This window comes from Sapajus apella, unplaced genomic scaffold (assembly GCF_009761245.1).
Source record: "Sapajus apella isolate SASKATOON/1434 unplaced genomic scaffold, GSC_monkey_1.0 scaffold23, whole genome shotgun sequence".
Taxonomy (NCBI): Eukaryota; Metazoa; Chordata; class Mammalia; order Primates; family Cebidae; genus Sapajus; species Sapajus apella.
The window spans coordinates 13,785,187-13,804,463 of record NW_022436963.1 but is presented as its reverse complement, the minus strand read 5'-3'; the positions used below and the strand labels follow the sequence as shown (position 1 = coordinate 13,804,463).

Genomic DNA, 19,277 nt, shown 5'->3' with positions numbered 1-19,277 from the left:
CTCTTTTTATGTATAAAGCACAGATCTACACATAATACATAAACAGATATTCTATATATCTGTGGTATTAAATTTTCATGGAGAAGGAAGTTGACGGGCAGGGTGATAATGAGTAAAAGATTGTGAAATAAGATATTAGAGAATGCCCCTGCCCCAAAGTAGGGATGAGACCTAAGAACAAACACTGAGAGAGACTTCAGTGCTCAGAGCACTCAGAGAAGACAAGATGTACTACATATACGCATTCACCAATGGACTCATAAAAGTAAGAAGCATTTTGTATCTTAAATCCAAGCCCATTCATAAATCTAAAGCCAAAATCTTTGAGAAAAACACAAATACATCTCTTCTGCATGCAGGCAGTGTCTTGATTAGATTCAATTCTAGAAAGTAGGAATGACTTCACCTCTACTCATTTCCATCCATAGACATGATGAGTCGTGCACACATCTGTGACATTCATCACTGTAGGAGTGAGTAGATGAGAATGTTTCTAAACCATCCAGGGATGGGACCTTTGACTTAAATGGCAGCTATTCTTTTTCATGAGTCCCCAAAATGAATGAAAGAGTCTAAATTTTCAGTGTATATAAGTTGTTAGGATTGCAATTCACACTTGTTGTACTATCCAGAGACACCTAATTATGATTCTCTCAGAGAGGCGTGGCTAACTTGTTTTAAGGTAGCTACTAAAAGGGCCCGCTTTAAAGTAATAATTCATTAGAGTCATCAGCAGTTCCAGGAGCCTGATTGAAACTAAGTGCTACTTGAAAATTCCCCCTTTTCACATGTATATTAGTAAAATATTATGCTTGGAATTACCTCCTTGATTATTTATGTTATTAATATCCAAATGAAATATTAGTAACCCTAGTAATATATCACATCATTTTGCTAAAAGCAGGAATATCAAGCATGTTTTATCCTTTTTAAAGTAGAGCATTATAAAATGTCACATGAAGGAAATGTTTCTATGAGTCCAGTGCAGTAGTCCAGCTGAAATGTCATATTTTACAAATACAGTATGTTTTGATTAATATAAGTACTTTTTTATTTTTGTGTGCAAAATGAAGCTCGACTCTAATCTGTGTACCTGCCACCCACTAATATGTTTAAATTAAATTGCTTTTGCATACATTTGTGTGTTATTCACTCCTAGCTACTTTTAATTTGCTCAGAATTGACATTTTAACTTTCCAGGCTGCCATCTCTAAGATCTTCTAATTCCTTGATCATTATTCAGTGTGTGTATCATTTAATGATCGCATTTGCTTATATAGGCTTACACATGTCTCAGTGGAAATCGCCAACGGTTTTGTTACATGGCAGTGTTTAAGACTGAGAGCCACCAGGGACTGAATTCAAAGGCAGATTCCCCAGTTAAACAGAGACACATGAAAGGAGAAGTTCGTGTTCCCTTCTATTTAACAGTCATATAGTTACCCTTTTCTTGACCATTTGCACAAGGGCACCCTTTAGTTTCAAGTAGAGATATATAATTGGCTTTCCCAAAATGTGAGGTGTACAGGACAAATCTGTGAGACACCTGTTTCACTTAAGGAAGAGAATTTTGCATTCTAGGTTTTTCAGTCTATGAGCTGGGGCTGTATGGCCTTTGTGAAAGAATAATCTGTTTCTAGAAGGAGACAGGCATCCAGGTGATCTCCAGGGTCCAGAATTTCTGACTTAGCAAGAGACATGTACCCACCCCCTCCTCCATTCTCCCTTTCTCCTACCCCCCTCCTCCCCAACTCTCCTACTCCCCTACTCCCCACCCCCTCGCTCCCCAACCCAAGCAAGCCCAGAGGCAGCTCCAGCTCTTGCAGGAGTCCTGTTAGTCAAACACAGCTTGCCCAGGGCAGAGCTGCTTTGGCAAAACTTGCTCTTCTCCTGCAAGATCCAAAAAGAGAACCTCAAGTCTTTTGCCAAAGTGCTGTCAACTTCACTTAAACAGGAAGGCTCCTCTCAGATGCAGAGTTAGGCTGGGCTCTACCGTGCCAGTGACTTTGGCTGGATGGAACACCCTTAAAATGCCACTACTGAGACACACGGTGCCAGCTTGTGGAGCCGTGTATGACACAGTCCTTCCAAAGAAATACAGTTGATTCAAGTTGCGGGTTTTGTTTTGTTTTATTTTCTCTCTCTACTTATAAAACCATCCATCTCTCTTCCTTCACATCAGTTGATCCATCTTTGTCCAAAAACAAAAGGCTGGTATGAGGTAACATTTTTAACTTTTTAGTCACTTTTAACTTATTTTAACTTTTTACAAAAAAATACACAGCTTGATTAATTTTCACAAATTGAACACACACCCCATGTAAGCCATCACACAGATCAAGAAGTAGAACCTCCTCAGAAGCCCCTGTCATGCTTTCTCCCAGTCTCTATCCCACTTCCAAGGGTAACTATTATGCTATGAAGCCACATTTTAAATCCACTTTTGGTCAAAGAGTCTAATACAAGAGCTGAATTTGGAATTATTTTCATTTCCTTGGTGTCTATTTCTGTGTGTAAACATTTCTGCATTTGTATTGAACTTAGTTTGGAAAAGCTTCTATTTTCTTTAAATGTTCTATAAAACCATTCAAATCTGATCCTTCTCCTTGATACAATTTCTAAATTTCACCATCATCAACTGACACCTCATCGCCCATATACCTGTCTTTAGAAGTAGCAGTTGGAAAGAATCTGGTTTCTGTACATCACCATTATGTGTGCCTCCAAGTGGATGAACTTCCTACTCTATTTTGTACCTAACATCTGATTGAGAAATATGCCTCCATCAACAATAATTTCTTTCAAAAATAAGAAAATTGAAGCACTCCACCATTTCTGTCAATCCCAGTGACTTCACAGCAACCCCAGCCCCAGACACACCAAGAATTCCAGGAACTTCAAGTTCTTAGCATGAGAAAAGTTCTAGATGCTTATGGCAATGGATAAGGAAACCAAATGCCCCTTCCAAAGGCATGTGATCATTGTGTATGGGTGCTCTGCAAGTGTCCGCACTTTTAAGTCACTGTGTGGTTAATTTTTTTCCATTAACTTTTGTCATTTCTCTGGATACAGAGCCACACCACGGCTTCCCATCTGTAAGCTGCTTTCTCAAGTGTGTCGCTTGAGTTTTTGCTGTTGTCTTGCTGTGGATTTCGTCGATTTATTTACAATTGTCATGTGCCTCTGCTACATCTGCATTGTCACTGTGATGGTATTTTTTCTTTCTGTCTGTTTCTTCCACAGGAGTTTAACCAGTAACCTACCCAATGTGAACCTACCCAATGTGAACCTTCCCAAAGTACCAAATCTACCAGTTAACATCCCTCTAGGCATCCCACAAATGCCTACTTTTTCGGCACCGTCATGGATGGCTGCTATATATGATGCGGAGTGTGTATTCAGTTCACATTAGATCTCATTTAAATTTAAGTGATCTTGGCATGGATATGTATTGTTTATTTCTATACATCCTATATAACAGAGATGGAGATGGATAATTAGACATATTTTGCTGATCATACAGAGACAATATTGTTTATTTCTGGCATGCATCATGTTTGTAAGATGTTTGCTATATATACAGCACTAACAATTTGTCTTACGCCCACTGAATGCTGGAGGACTATGTTTCACTCCCTGAATTCTTTTGCAAAAGGATTCTACCCTTTTTGGCAGGTGACATGACTTTAGGAGCTAGACATCCAAAAATAGTTGGGGAAACCTCTTTTATGGGCTGGCCAGTCATCTCTGGCCTGATCCAAATCTAAGAGGGAAGCACACCTACCTAGAATCTGGGATGTTTTCTTTTTAAATAAAAATAAAAAATTCCTAGAGAATGTTTAAACCATAAAGCATATTTCTGGTGTCAGCAAATGGCAGGATATAGTAACAGTATGTTCAGGGCTAAATGAAAATTTCTGAATGGATCAAGCCTTAGTCATATAAATGTTATGTAAAAAATATATTATGTACTTTCCAAGGTCACAATACAATATGGTGCTTTGAGATCTAGGTAATGAGAAGTTCGCTGAATCTCAAAACACAAGATTCAAACAACGATAAATAAATTTTGGGGAGCCATATCATCTCAATATAGGGCTATGCTTTATACTCATCCACATGAATGTCAGCGTTGCATGGGCCACTTCTTGAAAGCCAGCAGTTTGGGAGAGTGAGGATTGATAAGCCGTTTCTTCTAGCTTAGAAAATGAATCTTCTCTCCTGTTTTGTTAGCAAGAAGATCGAGCACCCCTAAATTCTACCTCAGGGAAATTAGAACCACGTGCATGATTTAATAAGTGAAATAAGGGTTAGTGATTCTATACCCTTCTTTGATCCTTTTCTTAGACCACAGCTAATTATAGGCCAGATAAGCTTTTTTTTTTTTTTTTAAAGAATAAATTGGCACATTTTCAAAGGGAAGTGTTATTATCAAAGGAATAAAAAATGGTCTGAAACTGGCAGTGATGTTTTGAAATCTCAAAATCACATTCATCAAGATGGCCCTCAGCATTTTTATTTTTGCAGTAATCCAGGTGGAGGGCAGACCATTAAAATGATGGCTCTAACTGGCTCCTCCAAAGCTGCCTAATATTTTTACAACCTATTAACTGCTCACAACTTCACAATGAAATCATATGGTCAATGTGTCTGATTCTCTTTTAAAGGCAAATTAAAACCTCCAAAAATTTATATCTGAAAAAAAATTCTAAAAAAGAACACAAATCATATTCATGCTAAGATGACTGTATTAAAAAAATTAGATTAGGTAGTATCTGTGAAAAATTTTTAAATATCAGATAGCTTCTCTTATCTTCCTCTGTGCATGCTCTGTGACACTGTTTTTGAAAAGATATGAATCAAGACATTGTAATAAAGCAGATAATGGTCTCCGTTCAATTAATTAAGGCATGAGTGGGAACACATTTTGGTAACTGCTCAGCAATCAAAATAATCTTGGTGCTATTGCCTTAACATTAACAGTTTATCTTAAAAATAAAAAGAAAATATTCTTTTCCTCATGTCAAAACTTAATAATAAGCTCTTCAAAGAAAAAAAAAAAACCCTACAAGAATTTTTTGAAACTCTGAAACCAGATGGGTGTCAAAATGTTGTTGTAATAAATACCAATTATTGCATTCATATGTACTTAATGATTTAAAACATACAACCATGCAGTTCCAAAACGGGGCTTAGACTAGACAAAGTTGGGGTTTCTTTTTCCCAAGCATAGGTTGGGGTAGGGGGAAGGCTGAACGTTCACACAGAAACAACGCATTCCCCCGCTTCTGAACAATGCTCATGGCAGTATCTGAAAAGAAGGCGTGGATTCTCAATCACCCACCAGGAAATGCCTGATTCTATATCTTTTCATAATTCCAGTTTCTTCCTTTGCCACCTTTCATTTTAAAGGTGTGTTTCTATGTTACCTGCTCCTTCATGTCAGATACATCTACGTACTGACCTCAGACTGGTCCGTCCTTGAAAACATTACCTTGTTGGTCCAGGCCATAGGCCCCCTCTCAGCATGTTTGGGCGTGTGCCCCCTCCCCGCCCTGCAGTAGCTGTGTATGCATTTATGCACTAGCTATATTTCTCTCTGAAGCATTAATTCAATGCAGCTGGCATCTGTCACAATAGAAACACCCACTCTCATCTGTTTCTATAGACGATGTCAGAACAAGTGGTAATGCATGGTGTGTTGGACATTTTATAAATTACTGTGTTAGCATTAGTGGTATGCGAGGAAGTGGGTGGGGGGGAGGACACCCCTCAGAGCTCCAAATAGGATTGTTGCAAAAGAGACAGCCAGAGAAGGGCAAGAGGGTGAGAGATGGAGCATTTCTCATACACAGGCTTTTTGTAGATGCCCCAGGTAAAAGTTTCTTAGACGTCATCGTACAGAAAGGCATCAAGACCAATTTCCCCATCTGCACACAGGACTGGGTAAGATGGTGCAATGGTAAAAGAGCTCAGGTTTTGAGCCCTAAAGCATTGACAATATCGCTTGTCCACTAACTTCCCCTGCCCCGACTCACCTCGTCCTGGTGAGGACCCTGCCTATGAAATGGGCTAGTCTATGAAAATTGGAACAGTAACCAAACTGAACTAGAATTTTGGATTCAAGGTATCCAGGTACCCCTCTTGACCTGAGTCACCCTAATTTCTTTCCAGCTCTTCAAGAGAGAAAGCAGGTCCTCGCTCACCACTTTGTTAGCACTGTCCTTTTAAAACGAAAAGTCTTGTGCAATTTTCAAGAGGCCTCCACTCTGGAGGGGAGCTGGGGAAATGCATGAAACCCTGAATTTTAATAACTGCATGTTGCCATGTAGTTATTATCCGTTGAGACTTCTCTCTCCCCCTGGTTCGTGGCCTTCATCTGAATCATCACATGTGTTAATGTGGTTATTACTAAGAAGGCTGATTTTTACCATACACCATTCTCCTGGTTGTTATGGGGCAACACCTTCCCCAGACTTCTCACTGGTCTGGGGTAATTGGCTGAGCAAAGCGTACCAAGTCATGTATGGTAAAACTCAAAATCTGCCGGTGGAGACTCGCCCCCGCCTCCACCGCCAATACACATTGTTTTGTATGTTGAAGCTGCTGTTTGCCTTCTAGCCCCCAGTTGTCTCTGTGTTAGTTTTTGCAGAGCCTGAGGCCAGTGGGTGACTGTCGTTTTCTGATTTTTATCCTGCCAGTAATGGGTCAGGCACCTCGGAAGATCTGTTCTGGAAACTTGATGCGCTTCAGACCTTCATTCGGGACTTGCACTGGCCTGAAGAAGAGTTTGGAAAGCACTTGGAACAACGGCTGAAGTTGATGGCAAGTGACATGATCGAATCTTGTGTCAAAAGGTAAGCATAGGTGGCCGGACAGGTTCTGCACACCTTCCCCACCATACACAGGCTCAGGGAAGGGTAGATGTCTGCTCTTTCAATTGGCTATAATTTGAAACTAATTGGAGATGGTGATTGCTTATCAAAGTCAGCTGGAGTAGTGACTGTCAATGTCTAACTTTCATTCACCTGCCCTCTATCTGTCCCACACCCAGAATAATCTGGCTGCCAATTTTTTTCATGGTTGTTGGTTTTAAGAGGAAAAGATCCCTGTCCATTCTCATCTGTATCCCTGATACCTAGCAGTGTCTGGCACAAAATACTTCCCTGTAAGTATTTGTTAAATGTGTGAATGTGTGCATGAGTGGACAATTGGAAGGGAAAAAGAGAATATGCAGTTCTGGAGCCAGCTTATCCAGTACAGGTAGCAGGAATCTAATGGTTTTCTAACAATGTGGATAGGGTCTCAGCATTGTCATTCACTCCATATATAAAAGATGAGCATATATATAGGCCAACTTGTAGTTGTCTTGTTGAAAATCTAGCTGGATTTCAACAGGGGGCATGAGACATTGAACATACATTTTGCCCGCACACAGATTCCCTGTGTGTTACTGTGTCTTTTAGGACAAGGGTAGGAATGCTGCTCTTGAAGTTCCCAGGCAGACTGTTCTGAGAAGGTGAGGAGAAGAAAATGAGGACAATATTCATCCATTCAGCAGACACTATTTGAGCTCCTTCCATGTGCCAGACACAGGGCTAAGTTGTTGGCATGCAATGAAGAATTAGAGACTGCATCCCTTTCCTCATGGAGTGTCTCTATATCAAATACAGAAATAAAATTCCACTGGTGTGACATCATCATCAACACCCTGTCTACCCCCAGATACACATCCAAGTTCTTTTCTAGTTCATAACTGTTCCATTATTTTTCCCCATTCAAAAAGAAAAATAGATCAGAAGCAGCACAGGCTACTCCAAATCTCCAGATGTTGTGTAGCTTGGTTGATGGATCAGTTGTGGGTGATGGGGGCTGGGGCTGCCTGGAAGTTCTCTGAACTTTTTATTTCATATCTTGGAAGAGGAAAGGTGAAGTAATATCATCAGAACTGGAAACCAAAAAAGCAAAAGGACAATGCAATCCCAGGTAGGTGAACAGTATCTCAGTAGAAATTGAGAAAGGAACTATGCGACATGGAGAATCTGGGCAGGTGTTTGAGGCCACTTCCAGAAGCTTAAAGTTGTAGTGATCCAGATGTTTTTAGTATAGCTCTTTTATTCTCACTCTTAGAACTGAAGGCAAGCATACTTCTCAAACTCAAGATCAAAATATTTCCTTAGGGTCTTGAATTCCACGATCTCCTAGACAGCCTATATCAATTTTAGAGAAAGCAGGGCTTTTCCGATGGCCAAACCATTTCATTAAAAAACTTTTTGCGTGATCTGTCCTAGGGGTGAAATGCATTACAGTGAAGGCTTACTAGTTTCTAATCTGTGCACGTAATTGTACAGAAAGGCGTGTGTCCTTCACTGAGAAGCCAGTCTTCTGGGTAGGGAGTAAGAAATGGGAAGATGCTCAGAGAAAATGGGAAGAAAGATATGAGGATGTCACAGCAGATAGGGACTCATATCCCTTACCGTGCTGTAATCATGTCTTCATGGTTCAGACACCTAAAGAGGGTGAGCTGCACAGAGGCAGGGAGTGGATCTTGTTCATTTGGAGCTCCTCACCCTCCCCAGGTCTCAGCATCATGCTTGGCACATAGTAGCTGTTAAGCAAACTTTTATTGACAGAAGTTGCTCCACTGCACATGTATGGCTGCCCGGACACTTAAATTTCCTGATGCCCCTTTTAAAATTAAGGCCCCATATATCAGCCCAAAAGCAGATAAGAGAAAAAATGGGTTGAAATATCCCCAGACCTACAGATTCAGAGGACGGAGCAGGAAGGAGTTATTGGATGTTTTAATACTTAGAATCTATATTAGATGAGCCTAGAACCATTGTTTCCTTCAGTAGAACAGACTATATAACCCTTGTTCTAGGCCAACATAGTAAGGACATTGTTTTAGAGATATAAATATGCAATGCCAAAAAGTCAAGGTACTCCTCATGTTTCAGTGCTCAAGAAATTTAATTCATTAATTCAACAGACATTTACAGAGCCTCTAGTCTAGTCTGTATCAGATTACTTATGCTGAACACAAAACAAGGCATGCTGTCTTTTGACCTCAAGGAGTCAGCTGAGTTAAATGACCTCTCCTTTTCTGGCTTTTTGGTTCTATAGAGCCCTCTCAGTCATATTAATTTTGCATTCAGCTTCCTCTTTTCACAGCCCTGCACTCCAAGGGCTATGAACAGTTCTCCTGTGAAAACTGAAGACGATTACTTCATTGGAAGGGAGCAATTTAGCATTTCCATTTCTCAAATTGGGCCGGAACTGGCACACAAGCCTCAGAAGATCAGCGCAGAGACCTGTCCAACCCAGTCCCCATCAGGCCTCCTTTTCACAAAACCGGCAAATGATGTATTTTCAGTGTAGCTTAAAATGATCATCATGATTAGAAAGCTACTTCAGTGCACTGAGTCTTCAGAAGCCAAGACACACTTATCTTTAACATGATCATATAATATATAGGGGTGTTTTAAGGGTTTGGGTTTTTTAGTTTAGTTTTTTTTTTTTTCCTTAAGAACTGGGCTCCCAACCTTAGAAATTATACTTGGCTTCCCTGCATGCACTCAGGGTGTGTTAGCAAGCTGGCATCCTTTCCTGAGCTAACTAGCTGTGTGGTCCTCCTATGCACTGTTAGAAAACTGCTACAAATTCCTCTTAAAGCAACGCTTTCCTGGTGGCTGCATGATCTCCAGAACTTGACAGTGAACAATGCCAAAAAGATGCATCAGACAAATGGGACTTTAATAAAGCCACTTACTAAGCAGGTGCTTTTCTTTAAAGACATCTGATCATATCACCCACTTACCTGAAACCTTTTAAAATATAACTAGGCCACTTTTACACTGCTAATATCAAGGATAAGATCTCACATCTGTTATTAGCAGCCGGCCATGTCAGGCCAGGCTTTTCCTATGAGTTGTTAGCACATTGCTGAGATCATAATTTGACCAACGTCAGAATTATGTTACATTCAGATTTCACCATTGCACAATTCTTGAATTTTATACTATGCATATTAGGCACACATATAAAATAGTTGTATATTATGACATTTGAAATCATACAAATAGTATATTTTATTGCAAAATAATACATTGACATTGAAAACAAAACATAGTGCAAGTCCCCCAGTACCACACCTCCTAATTTCACTCCCCTCCTCAAAGGTAGCCGTCTCTAACAGCTTGATGTATTTCCTTTTTATGTCCTTTAACACGCAAAAAAATTTTTTTAGTCTTTAAAGCAATGTAATAAACTTGCTGGCTTTTAAATTTTTTTCTCTTTCAAAACCAGAAAGGGGAAAAAAACCGACAACAAAAAATGTTATTTAAGATTTTTTTTTCCTACTACGAGGTTTTGAAGATTAGAAATTGCTTTGGTTTCTTTTTGTTTGTTTTATTAATGAAGTAATTCAAGGTAGGCAGTTGTCAATGTGAGAGAACTTACATATGCTACACTGCTATCATCGGGTTTTTGTAAATTCATTCATTCTCCTGCAATTAAGGTTCTCCGTAGCATGTAAACTATAGACAGAAATACGCCAAGCTACAGGTGTTCCGTGTACTGCCGAGAAAGGAAGGGTGTGCATGGCTGTCTCCGTGAATAGGCCTTCCTTAGTTGGGAAAGTCATTTCAAAGGGAACACATGTGAAGTCATTGTCGACTGAAACTGATTACAGCCTTCAATTTTCTTTTTCACTGACCTCTCAGAAAATATCTCCTCCACCTGCTGCCATCTGAATGCTGAATTGGTCTTTTCCTACTTTGTTTTAATAGAACCAGGATTGCATTTGAAGTTAAGCTGCAAAAAACCAGTCGATCAACAGATTTTCGAGTCCCACAGTCAATATGCACCATGTTTAATGTTATGGTTGATGCCAAAGCTCAATCAACAAAACTTTGCAGCATGGAAATGGGCCAAGAGGTAAAGAAAAAAAAATACAGATTTTTTTCCCCTCTTCATTGATCACGTAGAAGAAAACTTCACAAATTCCTTCCATCTACCATAGTCTGCTCGTTTCAGAAAAATACTCTAACATTTGTGGATTAAGCCATGGATGAGTGTTCAGTATCTGTTTGTCAAGTAGATTTCTAAGGCATGTGCTGATGAGAATGTCAGTCACTTGGAAGTGATTCTTGGCTGGAGTTGGGGTGGCCATAAAGTTCCTCTAAGCTAAATGAAGTTTGACGACCTTATTTATTAGGCTGGTGTCTCCAACAGTTCTGTATTTGCCAGAGTGCAAGTCATTTTCACATTTGAAGTGCTTTTTATCACTCTGAACATCTGGGCAGCAAGAGAGCCCTTTCTTGCATTAAGCAACTTCCAGGATATATAACGTTAGAATAACGTTAGATCACCCTGCTACCCAATCCCCAGCCAGCAGGTTTTGAATTTCAAAAAAAAAAAAAAAAATTGCAGATTTTCAATTTTTCTTAGACTGAATTGATCGTGAATCTTCCCTGACCAAAAGTTTAGTCCCTCGCTAAGTTTGCAATTCCAAAGCAGTATTTAAAATGTAAAGAAGAAGGAAACAGCAACTTGGGCTTGATTAAAGACTATCATGATCATTTTTCTCTGATGGCCTTAAGCCAACTAGATATTCATATACCAATTTAGAATTAATTCAGAAGCATTTCTGGCAACTCTATGTTGTTGCCAATTGGCATAAATTGCTCCTAAATCAGATCTTTCGATACCAGCCTTACATGTTCAGAATTTTTACTAAATTATATTTGCTCCTTATTCGTTATTTATTTTCTCTTTCGGCACCTTCCATTTTTAAATGTGGGTTGGTGGTATTCTCTTCCTGGCAAGATCATTTTCAACCTTGTTTCCCCTACAAGTCATCTTCCTCAGTCCCCAACCCCACCCTGGTTAACTTCTGTTCCCGATTGATTTTCTTGTCGAGGACCTTTCCCTGGGGGTTACATTCTAGGCACTGGAGTCAAATGCAAGGGGCCCTTGGTTCTCTGTCCCAGCATCTTGTGTTTATGTGAATGATCTGGAACAGTGGTTCTCAAATTTCAGTGTACATTAAACTCATCCAGAGAGCACCTGAATACCTGGATCGTTGAGTCTCACCCAAGAGTTTCAGATAGGTCTGGGTGTGGTCCAAGGATTGGCATTTCTGGCAAGTTCCCTGGCGATGCTGATGCTGCTTGCTGCTCCAGAGACCGCATTTTGAGAACCACTGATCTGGCTACTCAGTATGTAAACCTGACTTCAAGGGAAGGGCTCAGGTAGAAGGAGAGTCCCCTTGGGGAAGACCTGGGTTCAGTGTTCAGAAACCTGGATTCTTCCCCTGGCTGAGCTGAGAGCTGGAGTTTGACAAACTACTCAGCCTGTTTGGGCCTCAGTTTCCTCATCTTTAAAATGATAGCACTCTTCTAGTCTTATTCAGGCTGTTTTTAGTGGTAGAATCTGTTTTTCAAACCAAACTAAGAAGGCCAGCATGTGACACAAATATAAGTACAGCTGCTCTGGATGGAGAGGAGAAGAGGGGCCTAGAGTCCAAGCCGCCAGGTTGCCCTCTGCTCTGCATCTCTTCACTGCCCACCACCCCCCTGAGTTGCCCTGGGAGATTTAAACAATCCCTTAGCCTTCATAGAACCTTAAAAGCCCTGTTTTTGGTGATCTCATAAATTCACTGAGATATCTTTGAGTTCATATTTTCCAGAATCCTATCCCTCCTTAATTATTCTCCTCTTGGAGCTACTATTTTTTTAATTGAAATATAATTCAAATACCCATAAAATTCACCCTTTTAACATGTACAATTTAATAGTTTTAGTGTATTCACAAAGTTATGCAGCCATCGCCACAGTCAATTTTAGGACATTTTTATCACCTAGAAAGAAACTGATTACCCGTTCTCTCTCCTCTCTTCTCCACAGCCCTAGGTAATCACCAATCTACTTTCTGTCTCTAAGGATTTACCTATTCTGAACATTTCATATAAACAAAATCATACAATACGTGGCCTTTTGTGTCTGGCCGCTTTCACTCGGCATAGTGTTTTCAGGATTCATCCATGCTGTAGCGTGTATTGGTCATTCCTTTTTATGACTGGCTCATATACTCCATTGTATGGATATACCACATTTTGTTTATCTATTCATCAGTTGATAGACATTTGAGCTGTTTCTATTATGATTAATGAATGCTGCTATAAACCTTCACCTACAAGTTTTCATGTGGACCTGTGTTTTCAGCTTTCTTGGGTACATACCTAGGATTGGAGTTGTGGGGTCATATGGTAACTGTGTTTAGCTTTTTGAGGAACTTGAATGTTTTTTCTCCCATTCTGTGGGTTTTCTTTTTCATCTTCTCAATGAAACACAACAGGCTTCTTTAAAACATAACAGCCTTCTTTTAAATTTAGTAAAGTCCAATTGATCTGTTTCCCCTTAAATCTTCTTGAGATGCAAATTTTGAGTTTTCTAAGGATGGTGCAAGGCCAGGGTGGGGAAGGGTCGATATAACAAGACTGGTCTTGCCTTCTCCTCAGCAGCTTTTGCAGTCCCTCTACAGTTTGATTCAATAATAGCCGTGTTTCCAAAGCTCCCACATACCTAGTCAGATGGCTGAACAAGTCTTCCCAACAAGCCAAGTCACTTTAATCTGAGCTTTTTTCTTTTTGAGCTGGGGGTTTAGAGAGAGTAGTGGAAGTAGGGGAGTTACTGTCACAAACTTCACCGAGAATATAAAAAAAGTTATGGAGCCACATCTCAGGGGGAAAAGATGCTTTCACACATTTTTGGTCTACAATTTCAGAGGACCTGGAGACCTCCTTGACCAAACCATAGATCCCAGTTGGAGACAGATAATGAGAAAGAACAAGTTGACTTTTCTTGTTCCATCACAATGGTGGACCCTTCTTTTGTCTTTAATCGCTTCTGGGCTAAAGTAGAATAACCTTAGCTTGATCTGGGAGTCTGGTTTTACGGAAGAATAAGCTGCCTTTTGGCTTAATCATGACATCCTATGGACGCCATACCTTAGCTACCAGACAGCCTGTCATCATTTTCTGAATAAAGGATATAGCATACAACACACAATCTTTGGGAAATATGTGGTTTGTTAAAATGGGTATTAAAGTCCCCTAATTCTGTATATAAATTCAAAACATTGTCTTGGACTGCAGTAACATTTTTGACATGAAACAGCAGTGTCTATTTCTTTCTAGACATTGTTTTATTTGACAAAGTAGAAAAGACTACACATATTCTCCCCATATTGACTCAACATAATTTTTTTAATGAAAACAAATAACTGAAGCTTATAAACATTTCTTATTTTTCCCAAAATAGCATGGGCACACACACACACACACACACACACACACACACACACACACACACACATCTAGACTAAATATCTTTATTAAGGGCCCATCCAGTAATGCATCCTAGTCTATGATTCTTATTGTAAGGCTATTGGTTTTTTCCCAAGCCATCCTAGAGAGATCTATTATGAAAGTTTTCCTTAGTGTAATTGAATCAGAGACGTTTAAATGACCAGCTGTGGGAAATGAGGCCTCTTCTTTGAATGCCAAGTGGCTGAGAACAGGTGAGAATAAAGCTAGCTTGACTTAATTGTCTGTAAATATGTACTTCTTCTAAGTGGCCTAGCACAGTGGCTGTCACCTTAATCAGAACTTCAATGGAAAGTCATATGGAAATGTTTCCTCCTTGATTTTTCTCACTTTGTAGAATGGGAATATTCATCTCCAAAGTAAAGCTGAGTTGCTAAAATGAGATTTAACAAGAATATCTGGAAACATCCTGGAACTGGGATAAGAATAGATGAAAGTCCAATGTTTTTATGTAGTTTGCATTTCTGAGGATGGGATATGAAGCCCATATTATAGATCTAGCTGCTAATGCCAGCCTCCACCTGGATCCCAACTCCCTCAACCTGCTTTAGATATTGGACAGGTGATGAAATCTCCAATTTTAAGATCACATCCTGGATTTCATCACTGGGTAATATCACATCTAAAGGCAGCTGCTGAAACATTTGTTAAGCATAGTTTTCCATCTTAAATATTTTTTTCATTAAAATTTGTGAAGTACCAATAGAAGGGAAATTGTGCATTAAATAGTTTCTCACTTGGTCTAGTGTGTTTTCATCTCCTTTCCAAGGTCAGATGGTCTTAACAGAAAGACAACATACACACAATCTGTTCTATGACAAGGCAAAACATGTAGCACAGGAAGTCAAGTGGAATGATTTTCACACAGTAATTGTGAATTTGCAGCTCAGCCCATCAGAAGCAAAAGTGAACTGACCAAACTTTCCATGTCATTAAATATTAGTCGTTCCCTCAGTATCATCTTGGGCCCCAGGATATAATTTAGGAATACAGGGCAAGTTAATCTAAGAAGGCCAGCAGGGAGGACTGAAAAATGGGAAACTGGGAAAGCTCCCTCATGGTACTATATTTGGATAGTCAATCAGACTGCATGAGATTGTATAACAAAATTGTCTAGTAGGAAAGTTTGGCAATTAAAAGATGCCCCAGTGATATATTTATACTCTTCATGGAGCTTCACATCTGCACAGAACCATGTAACTCCCAAGAAAGATCAAGGAGTGAAGGCATAGTACTCACTATTGCACCAGAATCCAATAAGTCTCATATATCAGGGAAAACTGGCAAAAGGGATTCACGTATTCTGTAATTACTTGAATAGGAATGGGGGCTGCTTTGATATGGACCTCTTTGCCACATGATAAGCAGAGTAGTTATTACCCTGTTCTGCTATCTTCCCCAAAGAATATTTAAATTGAGGCATAATTTATATACAATAAAATACAGAGATTTTAGATGAGTTTAGAGAAATGTATATACACATGCAACCACTATGTTAATCTATTAGTAATAGTTGTAGTGGTAATACTGCCACATAGTACTTCTCAGTTTCTAAACCACATTTCCATGCATTGTTGCATTATTTGGTTAGGTGAATCTAATGTCTATATACAAGTTATAATTCTAGCCCCACTGCAAAAATGAGGAAATAGATCAACAGAGATTGACATGCTAAAGTTTCCCCTGGAAGGAAAGACAGAATAATCATATCAAAACACTTTGTTTTATAAGCAGAAAAAAAAGAAATGCTCAGTATAACAGAAAAGGAATGGAGATTATAATATTTGTGTGGAGTGAACGGGAGAGATAGTGGGGCTGCCTGGAGAAAAATTAAGGCCAAGTTTGGCATGGAAGAATTGAAGATGAGAAGAGGTTCCCATAAACCATCATATTTCCGTAAGCCACGATGTCTCCACTGTGTCTCCTTATCGAAGGGTTTGAGGTTCCCAGCTCCTGAAAAGAAAGCTTGTTTCTCTTGGGAGAAAGAATGACATCATTAACTCCTGAGAGTAAGACCGTAAATCTTATTGGGTGTGTGGAGAACAATTACTCTTATCTCTATTTGCCACTTCAGCCCAGTTTTTCAACAGAGTGTTTTGTTTCTCAATGATGTTCTTTGCTTGGGGTAGAAGCCCCTCATTTTGTATTTCATGTTGTATTATTTTGCACACGGCTAGCTTTTCTGATTTAGTTTACTCCCATAATTAATAAATGTGAATCATTTATAGCAATGCAAAGAAAACCTAGATGAGTGAGGCAGTCACATGAGGAGGAAAAGTAAGCATGTGATTCTGGATCTTATCTCAAGACCTAAAAATGAATTTGGAGCCCTGTCAATTTTCCTGAATTCTTTTGCTCTGACATCTTTCTTTGTGTTTCTAGCAAAGAATTCTGCAGATAATTTTTTTTTTTTTTTACATTGAGCTTCAGGTTTATGCCACTTAGGAGTAAATTCCTTATTGAATCTAGCAGTATAGTCAACATAGGTTCTGATTCATCAGGACTACAACATACAAGCCATTTGCTCTATTGTTTTTCTTCTAATTAACTAAAATGAAACTGGAGGAGATGACTAAGTAATAAGGCTGTCTCTCTCTGTCCTTATCTTCTACTTAAAGAGCTTGAGGCCGGGCGCGGTGGCTCAAGACTGTAATCCCAGCACTTTGGGAGGCTGAGGCGGGTGGATCACGAGGTCAAGAGATCAAGACCATCCTGGTCAACATGGTGAAACCCCGTCTCTACTAAAAATACAAAATATTAGCTGGGCATGATGGTGTGTGCCTGTAATCCCAGCTACTCAGGAGGCTGAGGCAGGAGAATTGCCTGGACCCAGGAGGCGGAGGTTGCAGTGAGCCGAGATCGCGCCATTGCACTCCAGCCTGGGTAACAAGAGTGAAACTCCGTCTCAAAAAAAAAAAAAAAAAAAAAAAGAGCTTGAACTACTAAACAATATTTGAATCACAATCACAATTGACAAAATATTTTCACATCTAGACTCTAATTTGATCTTCACAACAGAGTCTTCTGAGTCTGAAAGGATGACTGTCAGGAAAGGGCTTGGACAGTGGATTTTTAAAATAATGATACTAGCATAGACCTGCTAAACAATCTTTATACGGGGTTGGCTTTATTCTCGTTCCAAAATCAGAGTTACTGGTTTCCCCCTTCTCAATGGTCAAGGATGATAGTGTTACTATCTCTTTTGTTTGTTTTTTACAGATAAGGAAACTGAGTTAAATTTTCATAGGTAACATGACTTCCCAACTTTGCACTGGGACTTTATCCAGGTCTTCCAATTACAAACAAACCTCGCCTGATTCTAAATGGATTTACCTACTTCACATCCCTTTGCTCACTCTCAATAATTCTGATTGCCAGTTATCAGAATATTAAACCACATTACTGTGGCTTATTTCCATATATTTACATAGACTTTTGAATATTTTATTTAATTTTTATTTTCTCACGTGTCCTTTTGTCCTAATTTTCATTTGCACTGTTCCTTTTTTTTCTGTTCCTAATTAACCATCCTTCTGAAAGTTTGCTAAAATGTGGGTAAGTGCATTTTCCTTTTCAAATAACAATGTTTTGCATTGTTATTTTTCATTAAGGAAATATGGGATAATTCAAAAGGATACTAAAATGCTCTAATAAATGTCAAGGAGCTGGCATATAATATTTTGTGTTGAAATCACTTTTCCTTTTTCCCTGGCATTTACAGCAGATTTTTATTTGTGTGGGGGTTTGTTTTCACATTACTATTTAAATGTAATTGACAGGCACAGTTAGAGAAATTAAAAACCTTAGCAGTGGTCTCAGTGTAGGCTCTAATACTGGGTCTGCTTATCCATGAATGGAGAAAATGAGCGGCTTGCCACAAAGGTTCAGAAAGAGACACCGCCTTGACACTGAATCAAGACTTGGAGATAAAATTGGGGAGTTCTGAGGCATCAACCCAAACCTGAGGGTGTCAGAACAGTTTTTGCAAAATGAGTCACAGTGTCTTCACTGAATTCCCTTTGGAAAGGGAATCTACTACCTAAGCCACAACCCCCAGCAGTTTTCCGAAGATAATTTTTAATCTCCTGTATTAAATTATCACAGTATCCTGTGCTTTGTAAGATCCAAATAAACACACTGCTGGGTCATTAAGCCATTCATGTGTGCTATTCATAAAAGTGTTTATGTGTCTACACATTAGCGGCATCGAAAGCCTTAAGTGAGGAACAATGAACTTGGTAATATTTTTAGGAGCTTCAGATCTCGCTCCATCAACGAACTGGAGTCAGGATCCTACAGATATTTCTGGGACTAAGGAAATAAACGGGGTCTGCAGGCCAGGTTTTATTTATAAATTATGTTGTCTAAAAATTACTGATGGATGCAATGCCATCACCTACCAAACATGCTAATATTTGTCTTTCTGTGTTCTTAGCATCAATACCATTCAAAAATAGACGAACTAATTGAAGAAACTGTTAAAGAAATGATAACACTCTTGGTTGCAAAGGTAACCTCCAGCTTCAGGTGAAATGTTTCGTTGTGAACATTGCTTTGTTATGTCTCCATTTCCATTAAAATGTAACACGTTAAAAAGTTGAGCTGGATACTTGCGTCTCTCAGGAAACAAGATTGTACATCACCCAGCCTCAGCTCTAAATGATTTTCCGATGATCTCGAGCCGTGTGAAGATAAATTGATGAAGTGGCATATGTTAACTTAATAAGAATTTGTCCCCAAACGTTGCGCTAGGTTATACGGGAAATGTTTGTTTTGTTTTTCAGCACTGACAAAGTTAGATTTTTAAATACAGAAAGTTAAACGGTAATAAGGAATTCTGCCATCATGAAAACCCCTTTTCCTCTAGTTTCACATGCAGTGAGAGTCA

General features: G+C 39.2%; 1 protein-coding gene across 41 annotated transcripts in view; it reads left to right on the top strand.

Moving 5' to 3' along the window:
• Window positions 1-19,277, top strand: part of CADPS (calcium dependent secretion activator) — a 471,326-nt gene that overhangs the window by 382,890 nt on the left and 69,159 nt on the right. For 19 of the 41 annotated variants that reach the window (XM_032290331.1, XM_032290333.1, XM_032290334.1 and 16 more), the window contains 5 exons: window positions 3,244-3,390; window positions 6,702-6,857; window positions 10,791-10,938; window positions 17,930-17,944; window positions 18,825-18,899. In XM_032290331.1, coding sequence (XP_032146222.1) covers window positions 3,244-3,390; window positions 6,702-6,857; window positions 10,791-10,938; window positions 17,930-17,944; window positions 18,825-18,899 — 541 coding nt within the window. The remainder of the gene's footprint in view (window positions 1-3,243; window positions 3,391-6,701; window positions 6,858-10,790; window positions 10,939-17,929; window positions 17,945-18,824; window positions 18,900-19,277) is intronic. The other 22 variants (XM_032290350.1, XM_032290355.1, XM_032290354.1 and 19 more) reach the window with 3 other exon arrangements.